The sequence below is a fragment of the Cannabis sativa genome, chromosome 4 (genome assembly GCF_029168945.1).
Source record: "Cannabis sativa cultivar Pink pepper isolate KNU-18-1 chromosome 4, ASM2916894v1, whole genome shotgun sequence".
NCBI classification, from domain to species: Eukaryota; Viridiplantae; Streptophyta; class Magnoliopsida; order Rosales; family Cannabaceae; genus Cannabis; species Cannabis sativa.
This window is the reverse complement of record NC_083604.1, coordinates 6386825-6409452: the sequence shown is the minus strand read 5'-3', so window position 1 is coordinate 6409452 and position 22628 is coordinate 6386825. Positions and strand designations below refer to the sequence as shown.

At 34.8% G+C, this 22628-nt stretch overlaps 2 protein-coding genes and 1 non-coding gene across 3 annotated transcripts; 1 reads left to right on the top strand and 2 right to left on the bottom strand.

The window, feature by feature from the left end:
* Positions 1–11997: 11997 nt before the first annotated feature.
* TRNAV-UAC (transfer RNA valine (anticodon UAC)) lies at positions 11998–12070 on the bottom strand. The gene has a single exon. It is a non-coding gene; the product is annotated as a tRNA-Val (tRNA).
* A 1515-nt stretch (positions 12071–13585) lies between these two features.
* LOC115712077 (uncharacterized protein At3g49055) lies at positions 13586–17362 on the top strand. The gene is made up of 5 exons (XM_030640305.2): positions 13586–15611; positions 15715–15791; positions 15947–16058; positions 16158–16274; positions 16824–17362. Exons 1-5 carry the CDS (start codon positions 14187–14189, stop codon positions 17172–17174), a joined length of 2082 nt encoding a protein of 693 aa, XP_030496165.2. The 5' UTR covers positions 13586–14186; the 3' UTR covers positions 17175–17362.
* A 551-nt stretch (positions 17363–17913) lies between these two features.
* LOC115712050 (uncharacterized) lies at positions 17914–21107 on the bottom strand. Its single transcript, XM_030640270.2, has 2 exons — positions 20301–21107; positions 17914–19128 (listed from the first exon to the last, which is right to left on the bottom strand). Exons 1-2 carry the CDS (start codon positions 20934–20936, stop codon positions 18307–18309), a joined length of 1458 nt encoding a protein of 485 aa, XP_030496130.2. The 5' UTR covers positions 20937–21107; the 3' UTR covers positions 17914–18306.
* Positions 21108–22628: the final 1521 nt, after the last annotated feature.

Genomic DNA, 22628 nt, shown 5'->3' with positions numbered 1-22628 from the left:
ACTAACTCTTTTGTTCTTGTATTGAGTGGTATAAACAAAGGGACTTAACTCATTTTAAGGGTTAAGCTTTCAGCTAATTTTCCTCTGTTTTTACTTTCTCTCTGAGATTTCTCTGCTCTTGGTTTCTACCATTTTCTGGTTTAGCTTATTAGCTTCTACATGGTATCAGTCGCCGAGTCGTCGATTCCACCCTCCGATCCACCTCAGACAGTCACCGCTCCTGCCTTAGACGTGTCTGCACACTCCGTTGATTCGAACCCCTCTGTTTGGAATCCCTTTTCAAGTTCTCTTTCTACTTCTCTCACGATCAAGCTCGATCGTACTAACTTCCTTTCTTGGAAGTCTCAGGTTGTGCCTACGGTCATCGGTCACGATCTAGATGACATCTTGTTCAGTGGTATCTCGCCTCCCCAATTCTTGATCAATGGAACTCTCAACCCTGCCTTTCATCACTGGAAGAAACGCGATCAACTCCTTCTGTCATGGATTCGTTCATCCATGACTGAGGGTGTTCTCGCATCTGTAGCTAATCATCATACCTCATCTGCAGTGTGGAGAGCCCTTGAACAGAGGTTTGCTAGTCAATCCCGTGCCAGATTGCTTCAATTAAAAGGTCAGTTTTCCAATGTGCACAAAGGAAATCTGTCCATATCTGATTATGTTGATAAAGTCCAATCTCTTGCTAATTCTTTAATAATTGCTGGTTCTAACATAAGTGAACAAGATATTGTGCTTTAAATCTTGAATGGATTAGGTGCTGAATTTGATCCTGTTGTTTCTGGAATCACTTCACGAAGTGATTCTTTGACTCTTGATGAGGTTCAAGCCTTACTAATGTCCCATGAGAGCCGGTTAGAGCATCACAGCTCTATCACAGACCTTTCTATGAAACTTCAGGCCAATCTCACTGTTGGAAATAACAAATCAAACTCAGGAAAGTATATCCCACCACCTGCTCGTGGAAATTACCCTGAGAACTTTTCAAGAAATGTTGGCCGAGGTACCACTCGTGGTTCTTTTGTCTATCATACCAGACTTATTTGTCAATTGTGCCTAAAGAGTGGACACACGGCTGCTGTGTGCCACTACCGTTTTGACAAGAACTATGCTCCACCCAAATCTGCTCCTCCTCGTGCCTACCTCACTGAGCTTGAAGCTGAAAATGAGCATCAGGTACCTCACACTACCATTTTACCTGATTTTGGAGATGACAATCTATGGTTTGTTGATACAGGGGCAAATGTTCATGCCACAAATGGTTCTGAATCCCTTGATTCCCCTACCCCTTATGTTGGAACTGAGTCACTTGCTGTAGGTGATGGTAAGAGTCTTCTCATCACTCATATAGGCTCTACTTCTTTGTCCTTCCCCAATTCTCATGCTTTAAAATTAAATTCTGTCTTAAATGTTCCTGCCATGAAAAGAATTTAATTAGTGTGTCTAAGCTAACTCATGACAATCATGTGTATCTTGAATTTCACAAAAATTATTGTTTTGTCAAGGACAAACTCACGGGAGCTGTTCTTCTCAAAGGACCAGTTAAAGATGGCCTCTATGTTCTTGGTGACTCTAGTCAACACTCACACACTCTACAATGTAATCTCACTACTTTGTCTCAGTCCACTAATTGTAATTCTTCTTGTTCCCACTGTTGTAATACCATCACTACTGAACTAGTGAACTTGTGTAATGAGTCCCATATTAATAAAGAAAATACTTCTGTGTATTCTTCTACATCTTCTCCATCTGCTTCTTTAACTAATTTTACTCATGATATCAATACTTGGCATCAAAAATTGGGGCACCCTTCTCCTGCCACTCTTAGCAGAATTTTAGAAACTATACATCATTCGGGCACTTTAAAAAAAATCTTGAGTTTTGTGTTGCATGCCAAAAAGGCAAGATTCACAAACAACCATATCCTGTGTCAAATAGTCATGCATCTCAACCCCTTCAGTTAATTCATACTGATTTATGGGGTCCTTCTCATTTCTCATCTCGAGAAGGTTATCAATATTACATTCATTTTATAGATGATCACACTAGGTACACTTGGATATACCCTATGATACTTAAATCTCAAGCCTTTGATATCTTCTTAAAGTTCAAAAGCGTGGTGGAAGAATAATTTAATTTGCCTATTAAAAGTGTTCAGTCCGATTGGGGAGGGGAATACAGACCATTTGCTAGATTTTTACATAATCAAGGAATTCATTTTCAACATCCTTGTCCTCATGACCATGAACAAAATGGACGAGCTGAGAGGAAGCATAGACACATTACTGAAACTGGTTTGATTTTACTTGCTCAATCTGGTCTTTCTTTGTCTTATTGGTGGTATGCCTTTCAATGTGCCGTGTTTACCATTAATAGACTTCCTACAGCTGTTCTTGGTTTCAAGAGTCCCTATGAAAGTTTATTTGGGAGCCTACCCGATTACAAGATACTCAAACCTTTTGGGTGTGCCAGCTTCCCACATTTGAGACCTTACAATAGTCACAAACTTGAATTCAGATCCGATCAATGCATCTTTCTTTGTTATTCTTCTCATCACAAAGGATACTTATGTGAAAATTCCAAGGGCAGACTTTATATTGCAAGAAATGTGGTGTTCAATGAGGGTTCCTTCTCTGCCTTCTCCTCTCAGGTACATTCTTCACATTCTTGTTCTATTGATCTTGTGTTTCCTACTATTGTCTCAACTTCTAATGTTGTTTCTGATGTGCCCGCTGCTGTTTTAACCACTCCCATGCCCTCTACCACTGCCAATATTAATCAACAAGCTGTTATACATGCCTCCCCACCTACCATCTCTAACCCCATATTGCCTACACCAAACACTATGTCCTTACCCATAAATACTCAGTCTGCATTATCCCTTCAGCAACCTATAAATACCAATAAGCCATCTGACATACACCAGCAGCCTGAACCTACATCACATGAGCCTATACACCAAAACCATACCCTTACTCACCCGAACCCGCAACTTGACTCACACCAGCAACCTTATTCTTCACACCAGCAGCCTGCATCACAGCAGCAGCCACAAAATTTTGTTCCTCAACAGCCCTAACGACCAACACATGACTCAAGTCTCATCTCTAGAATTCACCACGTGAAAACAAGGTCTCAAAGTGGCATCTATAAACCAAAAGCCTACTTATCTACACGCCACCTATTGGTTGAATCTCTTATCCCTACTGAACCAAGGACAGTTCAGCAAGCTTTAAAAGATCCCAAGTGGTTTCAATCCATGCAAAAAGAAAATACAGCTCTCATCTGATCCAATACTTGGACTCTAGTTCCATATCAACCTCACATGCATGTCATTGACAATAAATGGGTATATCGGATCAAACTAAACGCGGATGGCTCTCTAAACACATACAAATCCAGGTTAGTTGCTAAAGGATATTTACAAACACCTGGTATTGATTATGAAGAGACGTTTAGTCCTGTAGTTAAACCAGTTACTGTTAGAACTGTTTTAACATTAGCTGTCACTTCAGCATGGCCGGTTAGGCAATTGGACGTTAGCAATGCCTTCCTCAATGGTGATTTGCAAGAAACTGTGTACATGAGACAACCAAGAGGCTTCGAGGATCCTACCAAACCAACTCATGTTTGTAAACTACATAAAGCTCTCTATGGTTTGAAGCAAGCTCCAAGAGCTTGGAATGGAAAATTAAGGCACACCTTACTGCAGTGGGGATTTCAAGCTTCCAAATCTGATACTTCTCTCTTTGTCTATGGCTCTAATTCAAATCTCATCATCCTTCTTGTCTATGTTGATGACATATTGATTACTGGACCAGATTCGAGCCTCATTTCCAAACTCATTGCTGATTTGAATATGTCATTTGCATTAAAAGATTTGGGCCCTATTCATTACTTTCTTGGCATTGAGATATATAGGGATGCTGCAGGGATGTATCTCTCTCAAAGTAAATATGTGACTGATTTACTTTGTCGGCTACAGCTAGATGGTGTCAAAAGTTGTCCAAATCCAACAAGTTCAACACAAAAGTTATCCTTGACAGATGGGGAACCATTTTCGGACATTAATTTATATAGGAGCACACTTGGGGCTCTCCAATATCTCACTTTGACACGGCCTGATGTTGCTTTTATCATAAATAAACTAAGTCAGTTTATTCATGCTCCTACTGTAACTCATTGGGAAGCATGCAAGAGACTTCTCAAATATCTCAAAGGCACCATCTCTCACGGCTTACTTCTCAGACCAGCAGCCACCATGGATGTTTGTGCTTATTCGGATGCCGATTGGGCTAGTTGCATTGATGATCGAAGATCAACCGGGGGTTATGTGGTCTTCCTTGGAGGTAACTTGGTTTCATGGTCGGCCAAGAAGCTGAATGTTGTTGCTCGATCGAGTACAGAAAGCAAGTTTAGAAGCTTGGCCAACACATCTGCAGAAATTAAATGGCTGCTCAATCTACAGTCCTAACTACACATCAAACCAGCCAATACTCCTGTCATTTGGGTTGATAACCAAGGAGCAGCTGCTCTTGCAGCTAATCCGGTTTTTCATGCTAGAAGTAAGCACATCGAAATTGATCTTCACTTCATTAGAGATCAAATCCTGGCCAAAGAACTTGCTGTCCGATATGTTCCAGCGATCGATTCCCTTACTAAACCACTCTCAACTGAAAGATTTTTGTATCTTAGAGGCAAACTCAACATGGTTGCCACCCCTTTTCGTTTGAGGGGGGATATTAACTAACAGTTTGTTTAGTTTTCTGTTATTAATTTTTCGGTTAGTTAGTTTGTTTCTTGTAAAGACTGTTCAATAACTAACTCTCTTGTTCTTGTATTGAGTGGTATAAATAAAGGGACTTAACTCATTTTAAGGGTTAAGCTTTCAGCTAATTTTCCTCTGTTTTTACTTTCTCTCTGAGATTTCTCTGCTCTTGGTTTCTACCATTTTCTGGTTTAGCTTGTTAGCTTCTACATTTTGGAGTGGTAAATGTGACAAGCATTTGGTCGAAAATTGCTGTCGGCACTCATAGGAAGAAATAACAGATAAGTTAATAGGTAAAATCGATCAAACTAAAGTTGAGAGGTATTGGCCTAGTAAAGTTCTTGAGTGGGCAGATGAGGCCGAAGAAGAGGGAGATATTAGAATGTCCAAGGCAGCTGCCTTGGAAAAAGCTTTCCCCACACGTGAATATATATTTTGAAACTGTGAGGAAAGATGAAGTGAGAGCTAACCATATGCATCTTCAGCAAGCAGAGAAGAGGATGATGTAGATGCTTTAGAGGAAAGAAGGCCGAGGATTAAGACCATCTCTAAAGACAAGCTAAATTTGGTGTCAAAAGAATTACTACTCTAACCATAACACCAAAAATTGCAATAAAAAAAATATTTTTTTATTATTATATTCATTTTTTATTTTAATAAAAATTATCATAATTGTTATACTATGTATTATTAACTGTGCTTTAATTTTATAATGTTATATTGTTTAGTTTAAAGTATGTGTAGTACTCTTGATTAATAAGAATATGATATTTAGTGTGTTTTATTTAAATTTTATATGTGGTTAAATTTGTATTATTTTTATTATGTAATTTTTTTTTTAAAAAAAATAAAAAATATAATAAAATTTTACTTAAATCATAATTGAAAATAAAAATAGTTTATTGTATTCACATTTAAATTTACACAAAAAAAATATTATAAGGTGCTTTTACAATGCACCCATTGAAATAAAAGAGTCATGCGATAGAAAATTTAAATTTTATTTTCGGCGTTTTAAATTTTTCTAAATTTTTTGAAATTTTACAGGATGTTTTAAATAACTATAATGTACACGATCATGAAAAAAAAAGACTAAATAAGTCTCTTGAATGCCAAAACAAGTAGGAGTATATCAGTTCCACTTTTAAAGAAGTGTATTATTTTTGGTGTGTTAAATTTTTCTAAATTTCTCAAAATTTTACAAGATGTCTTAAATAATTATAATATATACGACTATATAAAAAAAATAGATTAAAAAAATTTATCGGGTGCCAAAACAAGTAGCACTAGATTTGTAATCATTTTTAAAATTGTGCATTGTAAAACTTTCCAAAAATAAATTCTTAATTTTATGAATACAGTAATAAAAATATACATAAATATTAACTAAATATTTTTTTTAAAAAAAATGTAGTGACTACGCACAACATATATGTCGTGCAATGTAGACAAATCTTCAAAACGCTACCATAAATGTTATCTCTTTGGAAGAAATCACTATTGGAAATTATTTTACCAGGATCTAGATTTACTAACAAGTATGTTGGATTAACAACCTAATATGAATTCTAAAACAATGAAAATAAACTTATATAAAGTTAGAAAAACCTTACAGTGGGTGCAGCAGAATAATATGACTCCTTCCGTTCAGATCTCTAGCCCTTGATTCCTTTCTGTAGCAGAGCATCACCAAGATCTGAACCTGGATCTTCTTTTCTCCTTCTTTGATGTAGAAATTCCATAGTCTTACATACTATGATTGAGATACCACTTGATGTGTGTGGGCACTACTCATCTCACAAGGATTTCGAAATTTTCTCTCTTTTTCTTTCTTGAATTTCGTGGCTTATCATCCATACAAGAGAAGAAAACAAGGTTGCTTTATATAGGGAGAAGGGAGAGCACAACTTTCCAAATAAAACAGTTTCCTCTTTTACTGTGTAATTGATTAACTGCCTTATTTAGTGTGATCCACCACTTTCCTATTTTTGCTAGGCTTTGATTAGCAATTACATGGCAATTAAAATTGAAAATAATAATTGGAAAACACAAAGGGAGTGGCCGGCCATAGAGGGAAATGGGTCTCACTTGGATTTTGCAGTTTCCTCAATTTTATTTTTATTTCTCCAAAAATGCCACTTTTCCAATTCTAATCATTTAAATGCCAAAACTAATTATTTAATAACTAAAATAGATTATTAAATAATATTGTCATTTAAAATAATTATTAATTAGACATATAAAGTCTCTTAATTAATAATGAAACCTAGAAACCCTTTTCTTTACGATTTCATCCTTAAACTGTGAGAATTCATAAAGTAGACATAGTCTAACTTTTAGAATTATAATTGATTAATTAAAATCAATTAACTGAGTCTTACAAGCAGTATGGTCTCAACTAGTATGGGGACCATGGGTCTATATAACCGAGCTTCCAATAAGTCGAACCGAATTTACCAAGTAAATTCCCTAACTTATTAATTCCTCATTGAATCCACACTTAGAACTTGGAATTGCACTCTCAGTCATATAGAACGCTCTATATGTTCCACGATATAGACACGTCATTAGTTATCCATTGTTATAACCCTAATGTGATCAATGATCCTCTATATAGATGATTTACACTGTAAAGGGATTAAATTACCGTAACACCCTACAATTTATTTTATCCTTAAAACACTTAACCCTGTATAAATGATATTTCACCTAAGTGAAATGAGATCTCCACCATTTATCTTCGTTTGGTTAAGCTCGAAGGAAATCATCCTTTACTTCTATTTGCCAAATAGAAGCTATAGATTCCATATTTATGTTAGCGCTCCCACTCAATTGCACTACTGTGTTCCCAAAATGTAAGTATCACCCTAACCCAAAAGTAGGCTTAACTTAACAAATCAAAGAACACGAATAACACTCTTGAGATTGAACCTAACCATATCAGGATTTCGATCATGTGATCTAGGATCAACAGGTGATATTGAATTGAATAGATATTACGGTAAGTTTTAACATATCTAATCAAAGTTCAATATCGGTCCCTTCCTATGTATACTCCATACATCCGATACTGGTAAACTTTGCCAATGTCCTGGAAAGGACATAACACTTTTCCAAGGTGTAAGAATACCTATCCCTGATTATACCATGTCAGTCTAAATCCAGTGTTCTGACAAATCAGGGAATAAACTTTTGAACATATAATTAAGATTATATTCCACTATGCTGACAACACTATAATCTTTAACCAACTCATATGTTCTGGACTTAAAAAAAAATCATACATTATATACATATAATCATGAAATAAATCATGTGAACCATGCAACATAAAATGTTATTTCTAATCTTTATTAATAAGTAAATCTGATTATATGAAATGAGTTTTATTTAGGGCATAAAACCCAACAATCATAGCATACATGAAGCTTTGTCGTGTCTTTGGACATGCTCTAAGAAGAGATTGCGTCAAAGGGAGCAAGAAGAAGCTCCACTTCTCCCATCAGAGGATGAGGAAGAAGTAGAGGAAGACGAGAAAGAAGAGCCTGAGTATGAGACTAATTGAGACGAAGAGCCCACGAGTATAGCAATGCTTATACCTATTTTTGTGCCCAAGTTAGAGAGGGATACCGTTGCAGAGTGTGAGTGTCTTGAGGTTGAAGAGCTGGCTGTTGAGGAGCCTAAAAAAAGAAATTGGAGAAGAGAAAAAGAGAGACGAAAAAGATTGTGGCTGAAAAGATAAGGAAAGATGAAGAAATGTAGAAAGAGTTTAGAACAAGAGGCAAGTATTGCGAATATTGATAAAGAAATTTAACTAATTATGTATTTTTTTTTTTTTTGAAAATGAACCAATTATGTATTTATTGTGTCAAAATTATTCTCTTAAACTATTCAATATTGTTAAAATAAATTATATTTTGCTAAAATTTTATTCTACCTCTCTCATGGGCTCAATTAATGTATAATTAGTTAAAGGACTATTTTCAAAAATATGGGAAAAATTATTAAGGTTATGATAAATATGGCATAAAAAGTAAATGCCACTAAATATGACATTATTTAACCAATCAAACTAAAAATATGGTTTTTTTTCTAAACAAACCCATATAAAACATTAAAAAAATCTGAATTTAAAATTCATAAAAAATAAAAACTTAATTAAATTACCATAAAAAATATTAAAATTCCCTTCATATTAATTTTTTTTAAAAAAATAAAACAAATAAAACTATAGTGATCGCCGAAGTTGTCACTCGTGCCGGAAAAGTCACCGGAGTTTAATGTCGGCACCAGAAAAGTCGTCGGAGTAGCCATCGGTGTCGAAAAAGTCATTGGAGTTGCTGCCGGCGCCGAAAAAATCGTCAGAATTAGCATTGTCCCTGAAAAAATCACCAAGAAATTGGTTTCTTGATGAAGAAACTGGTTTGGTGATTTTTCTGGTAATTTTACCGATGACAATGCCAAGTCCGACGACTATTCTAGAGTTTGATGTCGGTGCTGGAAAAGTCGCCGAAGTAGTTGCCGGTATCGAAAAAATTGCCGGAGTTATTGCCGGCGTCAAAAAAGTCGTCAGAATTAGTATTTTTGTCAGCAAAATCACTAGAAAAATCACCAAGAAAGTGGTTTTTTCATCAAGAAACTAGTTTCTTCACCAAAAAAGTAGTTTATTCATCAAGGAACTAATTTTGTTACACAACAATAATAAAGATTATGAAAACAAAATAAAAATGATATACACTGAAAATAATTGAAACTAGTTTCATCAATCAACCAAATAGATAAAAAAAATAGAAAAAAAATATTACCAAGAAACTAGTTTCTTCATCAAGAAATTGGTTTCTTGATGAAAAAAAAAATCAGTTTCTTGGTAATTTTTTCGGCGACAATGCCAATTCCGACAAATTTCCCAGAGTTTACTGTCGGTACTGAAAAAGTTACCAGAGTAGCTGTCGGCGTATTAGTCGTCAGAGTTGCTACCAACGCCAAAAAAGTTGTCAGAATTGTTATTGTCGTCAGAGAAATCACTGGAAAAATTACCAAAAAACTGGTTTCTTCATTAAGAAACCAGAAACCAGTTTCTTTGTAATTTTTTCGGAGACTATGCCAATTCTGATGACTTTTTCGAAGTTTGCTGTCGGTGCCGGAAAAGTCGTCGGAGTAGCTGCTAGTGTCAGAATAGAAACCAAGAAACCGGTTTCGTGGTGATTTTTTTAGTGATTTTTCCGGCGACAATTCCAATTCTGACGAATTTTCCGGCGCCGACAACAACTCCGACGACTTTTCTGGCACCGACCGCTACTCCGGCGACTTTTCCAGCACCGGTAGTACTCTAGTGACTTTTTCGGCATCAATGACAAATAAAACTTCCTAAACAAATAAAAACATTAAATATGGGATTTGAAAACCTAATTACATATATATGGCATATCAAATACCATAAAAAGACCTAAAAATAAAAAAATATCATATAAATTGGTCAAACTTAAATGTGTCATATTTATCATAAGAACTTTTAAAATCCCATAGTAAGTGTAATTTCCTCTTTTTTTTAGGGCTATTTTCAAAAATATTGGAAAAATTATTAAGGTTATGATAAACATGTCATAAAAAGTAAATGCAACTAATTATCTAACCAATCAAACTAAAAATATATTTTTTTTTCTAAAAAAAACCATATAAAATATTAAAAAGAAATCTGAATTTAAAATTCGTAAAAAATAAAAAACTTTATTAAAGTTCCATAAAAAAATATTAAAATTCCTTTCATATTTATTTTTTTAAAAAATAAAATAAATAAAACTATAGTGATCGCCTAAGTTGTCACTCGTGCCGTAAAAGTCACCGGAGTTCACTGCGAGCACTGGAAAAGTCGTCGGAGTAGCCGCCAGTACTGAAAAATTCGTTGGAGTTGCTGTCAGCGCTGAAAAAGTCGTCTGAATTAGTATTGTCGCTAGAAAAGTCACCAAGAAACTGGTTTCTTTGGTTTCTTGGAAACCGGTTTCTTGGTGAATTTTCTGGTAATTTTACCGGTGACAATGCCAAGTCCGACGACTATTCTGCAGTTTGATGTCGGTGCTAAAAAAGTCTCCAGAGTATTTGCCGTTGTCGGAAAAATTGCTGGAGTTATTGCCGACGTAAAAAAAGTCGTCATAATTGGCATTGTCCCCAGCAAAATCACTAGAAAAATCACCAAGAAAGTGGTTTTTTCATAAAGAAACAAAAATGATATATACTGAAAAATAATTGAAACCAGTTTCATCAATTAACCAAATAGAGAAAAAAAATACAAAAAAAATTACCAAGAAATTAGTTTCTTGACGAAGAAAAAAAACCAGTTTGTTAGTGATTTTTCCGGTAATTTTTCCGGCGACAATGCCAATTCCGACGAATTTCCCAGAGTTTACTGTCGGTATTGAAAAAGTCACTAGAGTAGCTGTCGGTGTATTAGTCGTCAGAGTTGCTACCAACGCCAGAAAAGTCGTCAGAATTGCCATTATCATCAGAAAAATCACCAAAAAATTAGTTTATTCTTCAAGAAACCAGAAACCAGTTTCTTGGTAATTTTTCTGGCGACTATGCCAATTCTGATAACTTTTCCGAAGTTTGCTGTCAATGCCGGAAAAGTCGCCGAAGTAGCTGCTAGCGTCATAATAGTCGTCAGAATTGGCATTGTCAACAGAAAAATTACCAAGAAACCGGTTTCTTAGTTTCTTGGTGAAGAAACCGGTTTCTTGGTCATTTTTTCAGTGATTTTTTCGGCGACAATGCCAATTACGACGAATTTTCTGGCGCCGCAGCAACTCCGACGAATTTCCGGCACCGACCGCTACTCCAGCGAATTTTCCGACATCAATGACAAATAAAACTTCCTAAGCAAATAAAAACATTAAATATGAGATTTGAAAACCTAATTATATATATATGGCATATCAAATACCATAAAAAGACCTAAAAACAAAAAAATACCATATAAATTGGTCAAACTTAAATGTGTCATATTTATCATAAGAACTTTTGAAATCCCATAGTAAGTTTAATTTCCTCTAAGTTAAATTTGAAGACTGTATAAAACATATGAGTGGACTGTTATTAAACATAGCATGGTCAAATATATACAAGATTTTTTTTCTTTTTTTTTAGGGTGGAATATAAACAAGATTAGATAAGAAAAATTTCTCCCTAAAACATACATGGAAAAAGTTTCTTAGGATATAAAAATAATAATGAAAAGATGTTGCTGCCCAGGATCGAACTGGGGACCTTTAGTGTGTAAGACTAACGTGATAACCACTACACCACAGCAACTTCTTGCTTTACTTTGAATCAAATATATTAACAAAACATATTAATAGATATCAATATGAAACCACAAGGTTTGCTAATATGACAGTTGCATTGAAAGAGCCTATGAATGGTGTATCTTGCCTTGACAATCGCATCAATTGTCTTCTGCTCTTGTGAGCTAAGTTTCCCATTTCTTGTATCCACACTTCTTGTTACCTAAGGCAGCACAAAGTTTTTGTAAAGTACTATAATGCAGGAAGAATTTCACACCGAACAAAATAAATATTAGATAATGGAAGTTTTTAACCTGTCCATCAGCAATGATCAATAGAACATGGTATTAGCCATGGCTTTGCTTGACTATAGTCATGGCCATCTCAATCACAGAATCACAGGCGCGAAAGATGTAGTTCCTGCAGCCAAATAGGGAGAAAAACAATCACACAGATTAACTAAACATTAGGAGGAAACATCTTTGTCATGTGATGATGGTACATATTAATATGAGAGGTAAGTATGTTAACTCAAATTCCATAGTCAAAACAAAAACTCAAACACAATCCTTTTTCTGTGAACTCACCATCTCCAAATCCATAACATGGAATTAAGTTACCCTTATCAAAAGCTGATAAAGTCTTTCCAATGATTGATATTGCTTGTTCATATGGATTTAGATCATTTCCTACATGGTGTAAGCTTTTATGGTTGAATGACCTTGAACCTTTACATATCAGAGAGAATTAGAGTTTTTATTTAAGCATTTATAATATCTTTCTTTCAAGTATATTCTGGTATAGTTAAACATGTCCAAACCATCATCATGAAACCAAACCTGTCCATTCATTGCTCTTTGTGAAATCTATTCCAACAATTAGATTAGAAGATTCAAGCCCAGCATATGCAAGAGCAGAGGTAACCTGTGGATTAAATAAGTTCAAACTCTTAGTTTTGCAGACCAAAAAAACCAACTTACTTTCACTACATTTTGCCTTATATTATACTGAGAATTCTGTAATATAACTTATCAATTCAGAATATGAAGCCATACCACTTTACAGTTTATAGGCACTTTTTTTTCCCATGTCATTTTTGTTTTAAGAATCTTACTTTTACACATATGCTGAAGTTGACTTTAAGTCAATCACAACACTTCATCTATTTGTAGGACTAAAAGATGGAAAGACACACATACTTACAGATAAAGAATTTGCAAGATAATAAATGGCACCGCAAACATGCTTCCTGAATACTCTACAGAGAGCTTTTTCCATTTTCATTCCTAATTAGTATTGGAATTAATACACATAATACATGTATATAGACTAGTGTGGACTAAACAAAAATTAATCATATACTGTTTTTTTAATTTTCTTTGGTTTGAATTTTTAAAGTAATTGCACTGCTAGTTCTAATAAGAGGTTTTGTAAAAAATTTTGTTACAATTTAAAGTTAATAGAAATTTCTACTTAGAATTCTATAATAATAATAAAAAAAAAAACCTGTAAATAAACGTGTAATTAGTATTGGAATTAATACACATATACATCATGTTTATATTTGGAAAAGTGTGTAGGGGAGAAGAGAGAAGGGTTGTTACAATCAGGCTACTCTCCATCGTGTACGGACTCCCAAGACATAATTCATCCTCTTTCTTCTTCACCACTTTCCTTTCTAATAAATCACCAAAAAAGAAAAAATCTGACAATAGACGATGGTGACGTGGCAACATCACAACGACTCCCGAATATTCATCAGCGGTGCAATTAATTAAAGATATCTTCTTATTTTTTTTTTATTAATTATTGTTTAATAATTCTAAAAAGAGAAGAAAAGAACAAAGGAGACGGAGAAGACTGGTTGGTAATTGGTATATTGTTCTTGCTGTTCTGCCACGCACTGTCGTTTCGTCTTCTTCTTCTTCCTCTTCTTTGTCGTTTTAGGTTTAGGTACGCATTTCTTGTCTCAATTCACTGAATTTCTTTCCCCCAAATCTGAATTTCCAATCTCAATTTCGGTCTCCTTGGGGTGTTATTGCACAAGAAATTCACCGATTTGGTGATCGTAGTTTGAATTACAGATTGCTTGATGAATCGGTTATAGCAATTTTAACGAAAAACGCTGTTTGGTGTTTACAAAAATGGCTGGTTCGGGTGACGATGACGGTGACGCGGTCTTGAGTGACGTGGAAGGAGACGATCCGGCGCCGATTTTGATAAAGAGTCCTTCCGCGGATGAAGTCTCGCCGGAGCGGTTCAGGGAGCTGAGAGCGGAGCTTGATCGCGAGCGTCAAGGTCGTATGGCGGCGGAGAAAGCGAGAAGTGATTTAGAAGTGCCGTTTAATCGTTTGAAGGCTTTGGCTCATGAGGCGATTAAGAAGCGAGATGAGTTTGGGAGGCAGAGAGATGAAGCTTTGCGCGAGAAGGAAGAAATTTCCGGGAGTTATGAGAAGGTCGCGGCTGAGTTAGCCGAAGTCAGTAGAGCTAGAGATGAGATTTCGAAGCAGGTGAGTGAGATCACTAGGCAATTGGATGAGGCAGTGAAGGAGAGAGATAGTTTGAGATCGGAAATTGGGAATTCGACGCATATGTTTATGACTGGGATTGAGAAGATTTCAGCGAAAGTCAGTAGCTTCAAGAATTTTGGGAATGGCGGATTGCCTCGTTCAGCAAAGTATTCGGGCATGGCGTCCGTAGCCTATGGCGTCATTAAGAGGACGAATGAGATTGTTGAAGAACTCCTTAAACAGATTGATGCCACGGCCAAGTCCAGGAATGAAACCAGGGAGCAGATGGAGCAGAGGAGTTACGAGATTGCTATTGAGGTTTCTCAACTTGAAGCCACCATTAGTAATTTGAGAGATGAGGTTTCGGAGAAAGCTTCTGCGGCTGAGAATTTAGAAAAGATGGTCGCTGAAAAGGAAGGAAGGATTTCTGAAATTGAAAGAGAGATGGAAGAGAAGGTAAACAAGGTGGAAAGTGAAGCTACGGAGTTGAGGCAATTGGTGGAAGAGTACGAAGAGAAGTTGACCGAATTGGAATCGAAAATGGAAGCACAGAGGCCTTTATTGTTTGATCAGTTGAGTTTGGTATCAAAAATCCATGACCGGATTTATGGTGTTATCAAGATAGTTGATGCCAGTAATATGGATCAGTCAGAGCTCTCGGAATCATTATTTCTCCCTCAAGAAACTGACTTGGAGGGAAATGTACGAGCATCTTTAGCTGGGATGGAATCCATTTATGAATTAACTAGAATTGTCACTGAGAAGACAAAGGATCTAATTGAGGAAAAGAATCATACAATTAAGAGCTTGGATGAAACGATTTCTCGCTTGACAAAGGAGAAAGAACATATTGGATCATTGCTTAAGAGCGCTTTGTCGAAGAGAATTACATCAGATAAATCTTCGAAATCCAATGATTTGTTCCATGTTGCAGAAAATGGTTTAAGAGAAGCTGGCATAGATTTCAAATTTGGTAAGGTTATAGGTGATAGGGGTGTTCTAAATTCTGACCACAAAGTGGACTCACTGGACGCAGAGGGTGACGAAGTATACACTTTGGTAAGTTTAGCATTTGTTCGGGTTTGAATTACTATAATTTCAACTCTGCATTTGGTTGCAATGACAAGTTTGATTTTATTTAATGTTAATATGTATATAACAGGCTGAAGCTTTGGAGAATATTGTAAAGACTTCTCAGCTTGAGATCATTGAACTGCAACATTCTGTGGACGAATTAAGGTACTCTATCTATCATATGCTAATGTGAATCTATGTTTTCATCTGTGCCGTTTTTCGTAGTTTAAATTGATATATTTTGAGTATTATATTGTCTATTTGAGTTTTCTATAATACTGATGAGGTACTTTGTTTTTGTATTGGTTGTGTGTATGAAGGGCAGAGTCAAGTTTACTTAAAGAGCACGTAGAGGCTCAAGCCAAGGAGCTTGAAAACAGGATGCGTCAGATTGAAGAACTTGAAGAGAAAGAGAGAGTAGCAAATGAAAATGTATGCTGCTTATACTTTGTTGACAGCTTAGTTATATTTCCTACCTCATCTCATTTAGTTTCATTTCTGATTAGAAGTTGGCTTCAATGTATTTGTCAGGTTGAAGAACTCATGATGGATATTGCTTCTGCTGAAGAAGAGATTACAAGATGGAAAGTGGCAGCAGAGCAAGAAGCTGCTGCTGGAAGAGGTGTTGAACAAGAATTTGCAGCACAGGTATGCTTTTTAATCTGGTATATCATTCTGGGTTGTTGGACACAGTTATGGGTTTTCTGAACTTTCTGCATACTTGGCTTTAGTATCTATTAAAGCCTTTGGTGCTTCTGTAACTGTAAGTGTGATATATTTTCTTAGAAAGATGCAACTTTGAGTAGAATCTGGACCTTATATCAGGTAGGGAAAAGATGAGACAGCAAATATGGTTGGGTAGATATTAAACAATATCTTCTAAAATTGATATTTAGGGAATTGATGACTTTGTGTTAGTGCTTGGTCATGACACATTGATCATTCTCCCTCTTTATCAAGTTCCGGAAACGGAGCAGCTGAGCAATCATTTGGACAGTAATAAATACTAGCGGCTCTCTCCTGCATAATCAGAGGCAGCTGTGTCACTTTAGTATGATTCTGTCGTCCATAATAGAAAATTGGTATCCTGTTTAACATCAAAATAACAGTTCATATATAGGGTTCATCTTCTTGGTCATTTAGTATGTGAAAAATTTTTGGTGAAGGTTTAGTATTTGACTGTGATCAAATATGCAGTTGTCAGCACTCAAGCAAGAACTTGAAGAAGCAAAGGGAGCCATGTTAGAGTCAGAGAAGAAACTCAGATTCAAAGAAGAGACGGCTGCAGCCGCCATGGCAGCTAGAGATGCAGCTGAGAAATCATTGAGGTTGGCTGATTCAAGGGCGTCAAGGCTCAGGGATCGACTGGAGGAACTTACCCGTCAGCTTGAAGAGTTTGAAAACCGGGAAGACACAAGGGGCCGAAGTAGGCCTAGATATGTATGCTGGCCTTGGCAGTGGCTTGGGATGGATTTCGTAGGGGGCGGTCGACCTGATACAGAACAACAGACTACAAATGAAATGGAACTCGCCGAACCTCTCCTCTGATTATACTTCATTTTTTTTACCCTTATTACACTTTTTTACCGGTGTATTTATCGGATTTTTTTTTAACATGAGTACAGCCAAAATGAACAAAAGAAAAGAAGAAGATAGATTTAGATCATCATCTCTGCGTGGAGGTGATCTAGTTTGCAGTCGTAAAAAGCTGTTTAATAAGTTTGTTAGTTTCTCAATCATCATGGCAAGTTGATAAATTTGTTTTAAATCATGAAAAATATATAACGAATTAGCATATAAATCTCTCACTAAAATGAAATAAAGATAATAATATATTAAGGATTCACTATTAAGAGAACTACATTGAAATTGTTTTTAGCTATAGGAAATATATCCACCAAACCCATTTTGCAATTTTCTTTTTCCATTTTTATAAATATTGGTGGCATGAATTTCTGCATTGCACTTAAATACTTTTTTTTAATTTTAACCGCATAAATACAAATTTAAATGCGCCACTTGACAAAAAAATAAAATAAAAGGTAGATAAACTTGGGTATTTATATCAAATTATCATTAAAGTAATAGCGGTATAAGTACCCAAAATTTTTATATTTATAAGCGGGATAAATCTAATATTTATTTTTAGTAACATAAGTATTCAATGTTTGTAAAACTGTAATTTTTCTCTAATTTTGTTAGTACAGACTCTGTTATTGTCTTAAATAGGGCACATATAAGGCCTAAATTCTTGATCATTGGTATAGATAGAAATATGTAATATCAGTTACTTTCATGTTTTTTCAATAAATTCAAAACAGAGTTTGTATTGACGAAACTGAAAGAAAATTACAGTTTTACAAATATTGGGTACTTATGCCGCTAAAAATAAACATTAAATTTATGCCACTTACAAACATAAAACTTTAGGTACTTATGCTGCTATTTATCCATTATATTATATAGTGTGTTCTTGCCTCGTTCTCATTTGTTCCCCGGCTTAGAACCTTTATAAGAACTTTTTGTCTTTATTTTAATCCCAAATTCAATACAACACACTTACACAATCACAATCTTATTGAACAAAAGAAATTAATAAACACACACACACATATAATTATTCCATTTGATACCCTGCATCAATTTTGAGACCCCATTATCCCCATAAGAGTAGTAGTTGTTACTTGTTATCGAGTCTCAAACGTTGTACTCCAAAAGAACTACTACTAGAATACTCCTTACATTTATCAAGATCACTCTCAACTTTCTCGATCTGTTTTTGGAGCAGTGACTTTTTCTGGCGCAATTCATTAGGAATTTCACTTTCAAGTCTACTTGGAATTAAAGAGACAAAATCACGCTTAATTTTCTCAAGTTGTTCGTACACAAACATAATTCTAAGACCCATACGCCTCACAAACTTGAGATAACCGTACCATTCTCTAATAACCTCTTCACTAATATCTCTCTTCCTTGTTCTTTGCATGTCATAAATGACACGACACAGAAAATGTAAGGCAACACTCTTCATATCCACACTTAGTTTCGATTCTTCATCGATAACATCTTCATGCTTTTCAAGCAAATTCTTTAAAACATTACGTAAATACCAAGCAACCTTGTAATTCTTAACCGTAACAACTTTCACATCCAAACCATTAGTGTCTAGTTTCAACCTTCTAAAGTTACAGTATGTGTCAAACTTGTAAACTTGTTTATCCAAATCCTCAGGTGAATGTGGGACAATGTATTTTTCTGGTAGTCTGATTCCATGGCTTTCTCCATCAGTGTTATGATCGAAAACCACATTGTTGGTAGTGTTCCAATAAAAGTGTTCTTCGAAGGTTTCTTTGTCTTGGTCGGTTAAGTTTTTAATGAGGTCGTTTAAGGTCATGTTATCATTTTTGTCAACCTCGTCATCTGTGTCGTTGATTCCATTACTTGTTGTACTCACAATTATAAGGTCTCTATCTTCAACACTTGCTTTTAGTGCACTTGTAATCTGACAGAGAAACACCCCATAAAAACAGAGGACAAAAAGAAAAAAAGAAGCATATACAGAGGAAAAATAAATAATAAATATTTAAATAATTTAATATTAAATATTATACAGTAATAAGTAATAACTATATTGAATTGATAACAGACATCCATAAAAAAAAAAAGACCGTAATCTTTTTTAGAATGAAAACTTCAAAAAAATTAGTGATTAAGTAATAAGGATCAGTAACATATTTTTTAGATTTTAATGGACTACATTTTTGTTGATTATACTCTTCGAGCAATATCTTTACATATAATGGACAGGGTGGTGCTTGAGAAATTATAGGCTACTTAAAATTGTTGGACCCCTCAATTTTTTTTCTTTTGAAAAAGAACAAGTGAAAATTGACCTTTAATTTTTTTACGTAAATTAATTACATAAATAATATAACTCGTTTTACATTTTGTTGTAGATTATGAAATCTTTGATTGTGAGTGAATGATTACCAATTACCACAAAATAAAATGAGAAGAAAACAGAAGTTTAGAAAAATAAACTTTTGAGTATTAATGACACAATTTTCTGAAATTAGGTACTCATTAGTAATAAAATAGGTATTTGTGCCGCAAATTTCTCTTATGTATTTAATAAAATAATATTAATAAAGAATTAAAAAGAATCTAGCTTATAAATTAATTTTTTTCCAAAATCTTTAAAACAAGTTTTATAATAAAATAAATAAATTACAAGAGACTATTTGTTTATTTATTTATAATCTAAAACTTTCTTTAGAACAATTATATAGTTATTTTGGGGAGAAATTATTATATATCTATCTATGTCATAATATAATAATAATAATAATAATAATAATAAAAACAAGATATTCATATTAATTTTCATAAAAAAAAAAAAATAGGAAGGTAAATAATAAATTAATTAATATTGCTATTAGTTACTTTTACGTTTAAGTTGGCCAATATGATAATCACCCGATTAATGATTTTCTAAAATGGGTGAGATTCAATATTGAATTGCTCAATAACGGTTTGGCGCCACTTGTTGTATTAAGGTGTCGTTTAGTATGTTTCTCCAAATTAATTAATGGTATATGAAAAATACTCATAGATTAATTAATAATTATTAGTAATGGTAATGAATTAGTTAAAGAAAATATGAGATCGACGTACCTGAGGAAGTAAACAATGAACATGAGCAACGAATTTGCAGTCGCCACAATAATAAACACAAACACGTTCATCTCTAGTATCTTCGCAAATATCACAGTAAAATTCACCATCACCACCATCATCATCATCATCATCATCTCTGTTATCAATAACCGAGCGAGTAAGAACAAGAGGGTGAACGTGATACTCGTAACTAATGGTGCGTGGCAAAGGGCCACACAACAAGTGAACGATGTTGAAATTGCAGGGGACACATCGCAAGATGAACGAGTATGAGGTTCGATCAACCTCGTCGCACACAAAATCTCGTTTACAATAACCATCATCAGCATTGCACTCCACTATTACATCCTCATCTTCTTCATCTTCTTTTTCCGTGGTTGCTGTGACTTTCTCCATGAAACAGAGCTTGTGTTGGTGCCCTGGATAGTGGATGTTTGGCTCCAAATTAGAGCATTCCAAGCATAATTTGAATTTGCAATCTGGGTATTCCTCGCAATGGTAAATATGGTTTGATGAAAAACTTGTTCTACTACATGTGCTGCAACGCTCTGTGTTGTGGTGTTCATTATCATCTATGAGGATCAATGAGTGGTTTGGATGGAAGGGGTGGTTTTCTATTTTCTTTTTTATCATGATGCTAATAATAATAATAATCTTCTATAAATGTGTTTAGTGTATGTAAATATAAATACAATGGGTATATATATAGTGCATGTGCTGAATTCGTGACAAAGTTTGGTATCATGTTAATGTGATGTAAACACTAATTTGAATTTGTTTCTAAGAAAGAAAATCAAAACTAATCTTCAATTTGCAAGAGTAATTTTTGTAATTATGTATGTACAAATTGGTAATATATAGAAGAGTACATGTTTAGTTTAGGCTACTTAAAACCAAACTAGTAATTTGGGTTATGGTTCTTTGTGTACGTACATCAACTTTTACTTTTTCTTTTCTTTTGGTAGTTGCTTTTATCACTAATGAAGGAAAGAATTATTTAATAGGAGACGTAAAGGGGCACAAAAATACTATTCACCAAGGCAAATAGAATAAATTAAAGCCTTCTTGTGCTTCATTATTCTCACAATACACTACAAGAAAATAAACCAAAAACTGAATTAGAAAGAAAACTTATTATTGCAACGAAAAATTGAATGGAGAAACTTCCTCCGCGCACCAAGTTTGGTAGTCGTGGGTCTATTGTGGTGATCTTTTACGTACTTATAGGCTCGTTTGGTACACCGTGATATTGTATTGTATTGCATTAGTATTATTTAATACAATACTATATTTGATACTAACTTGTACTGATAGGATATGTAAACCCACACACAGAACATGCCCAAGACCCGGACAATTGGAGTCAAAACTGATGCTGAAGTCGAACCCAAACCCAAACTTAGATCCTGGACTTGAACCCGAACAGGGACTGAGGTTTGGGTCTGGTTCTAGGTCCAGATCCGAGTTTGGATCTAGGGACTAGGATCTAGTTTGGGTTTGGGTCTGGGTCCGATTCGGGTTTGGGTCCGGGATTCGGGTTTGGGTTTGAGTCCGAGTCCGGAGTCTAGGGTTTAGGGTTCAGGTCTGGGGTCTAGGTTCGAGTTCGAGTTCGGTCTGATTTAGGTCGGGGTTCGAGTTTAGGTTTGGATTTGGGTCTAGGGTCCACGTCCGAGGCCAGGTTCGGGATCCGGGTTTGAGTTCGAGTTCGAGTCCAGGGCTGGGGTCGGGGTCAGGTTGATCCAGACCCTTTATAAATATTATAATACAAGCTAATACAAGTTATTTGTTATGTATTAAATAATACGACTCACATTATATTAACATTTAATGTTGTGATAATTAATACAATATAATATTTTATCCAAACATGATGTTATTTGTTATTAATACAATATGACCCTTATGCGACATATGGGGTGTTTTAAGAATTTTACTTGGTGGATTTTAGTTGAGAAGGGTTGAGATTAAAAGAATCTTAAGCTGAAGCATTTAAAGAGTTTGAGATTATTTTAAAAATAAACTTAAACTAAGATCTACTTAATCACGTCTTCCACTAAAATCATATCAAAGATAAGTTTAGTTTTACATTCTTAATCCTAAAAACTTTAAACTCTCGTAATAAACCTTGACTTTTTGTACCTAAATATCGTGCAAAGCTTCATAGAAAAATTCAATGTTTTAAATTTTATGTGAGAGATTTATTAGGAGATAAGTCGTATTGGACATCTTTTGAGTAATTAATAAGCATTAGGTTTTCTTTGTATAAGATGTTTGTTTCCAAACTTTAACTCTTTGGTCATTCCTTCTAAATATGTCTCCTCTCCC

Excerpts from the sequence above, each read along its gene's own strand:
- LOC115712077 (XM_030640305.2), top strand. The coding sequence starts at position 14,187 with ATGGCTGGTTCGGGTGACGATGACGGTGACGCGGTCTTGAGTGACGTG. Across the intron at positions 15,612-15,714 it reads GTGACGAAGTATACACTTTG|GCTGAAGCTTTGGAGAATAT; the intron begins GTAAGTTTAGCA and ends TGTATATAACAG. Across the intron at positions 16,059-16,157 it reads AGAGAGTAGCAAATGAAAAT|GTTGAAGAACTCATGATGGA; the intron begins GTATGCTGCTTA and ends TGTATTTGTCAG.
- LOC115712050 (XM_030640270.2), bottom strand. The coding sequence starts at position 20,936 with ATGATAAAAAAGAAAATAGAAAACCACCCCTTCCATCCAAACCACTCA. Across the intron at positions 19,129-20,300 it reads TTCATTGTTTACTTCCTCAG|ATTACAAGTGCACTAAAAGC; the intron begins GTACGTCGATCT and ends TTTCTCTGTCAG.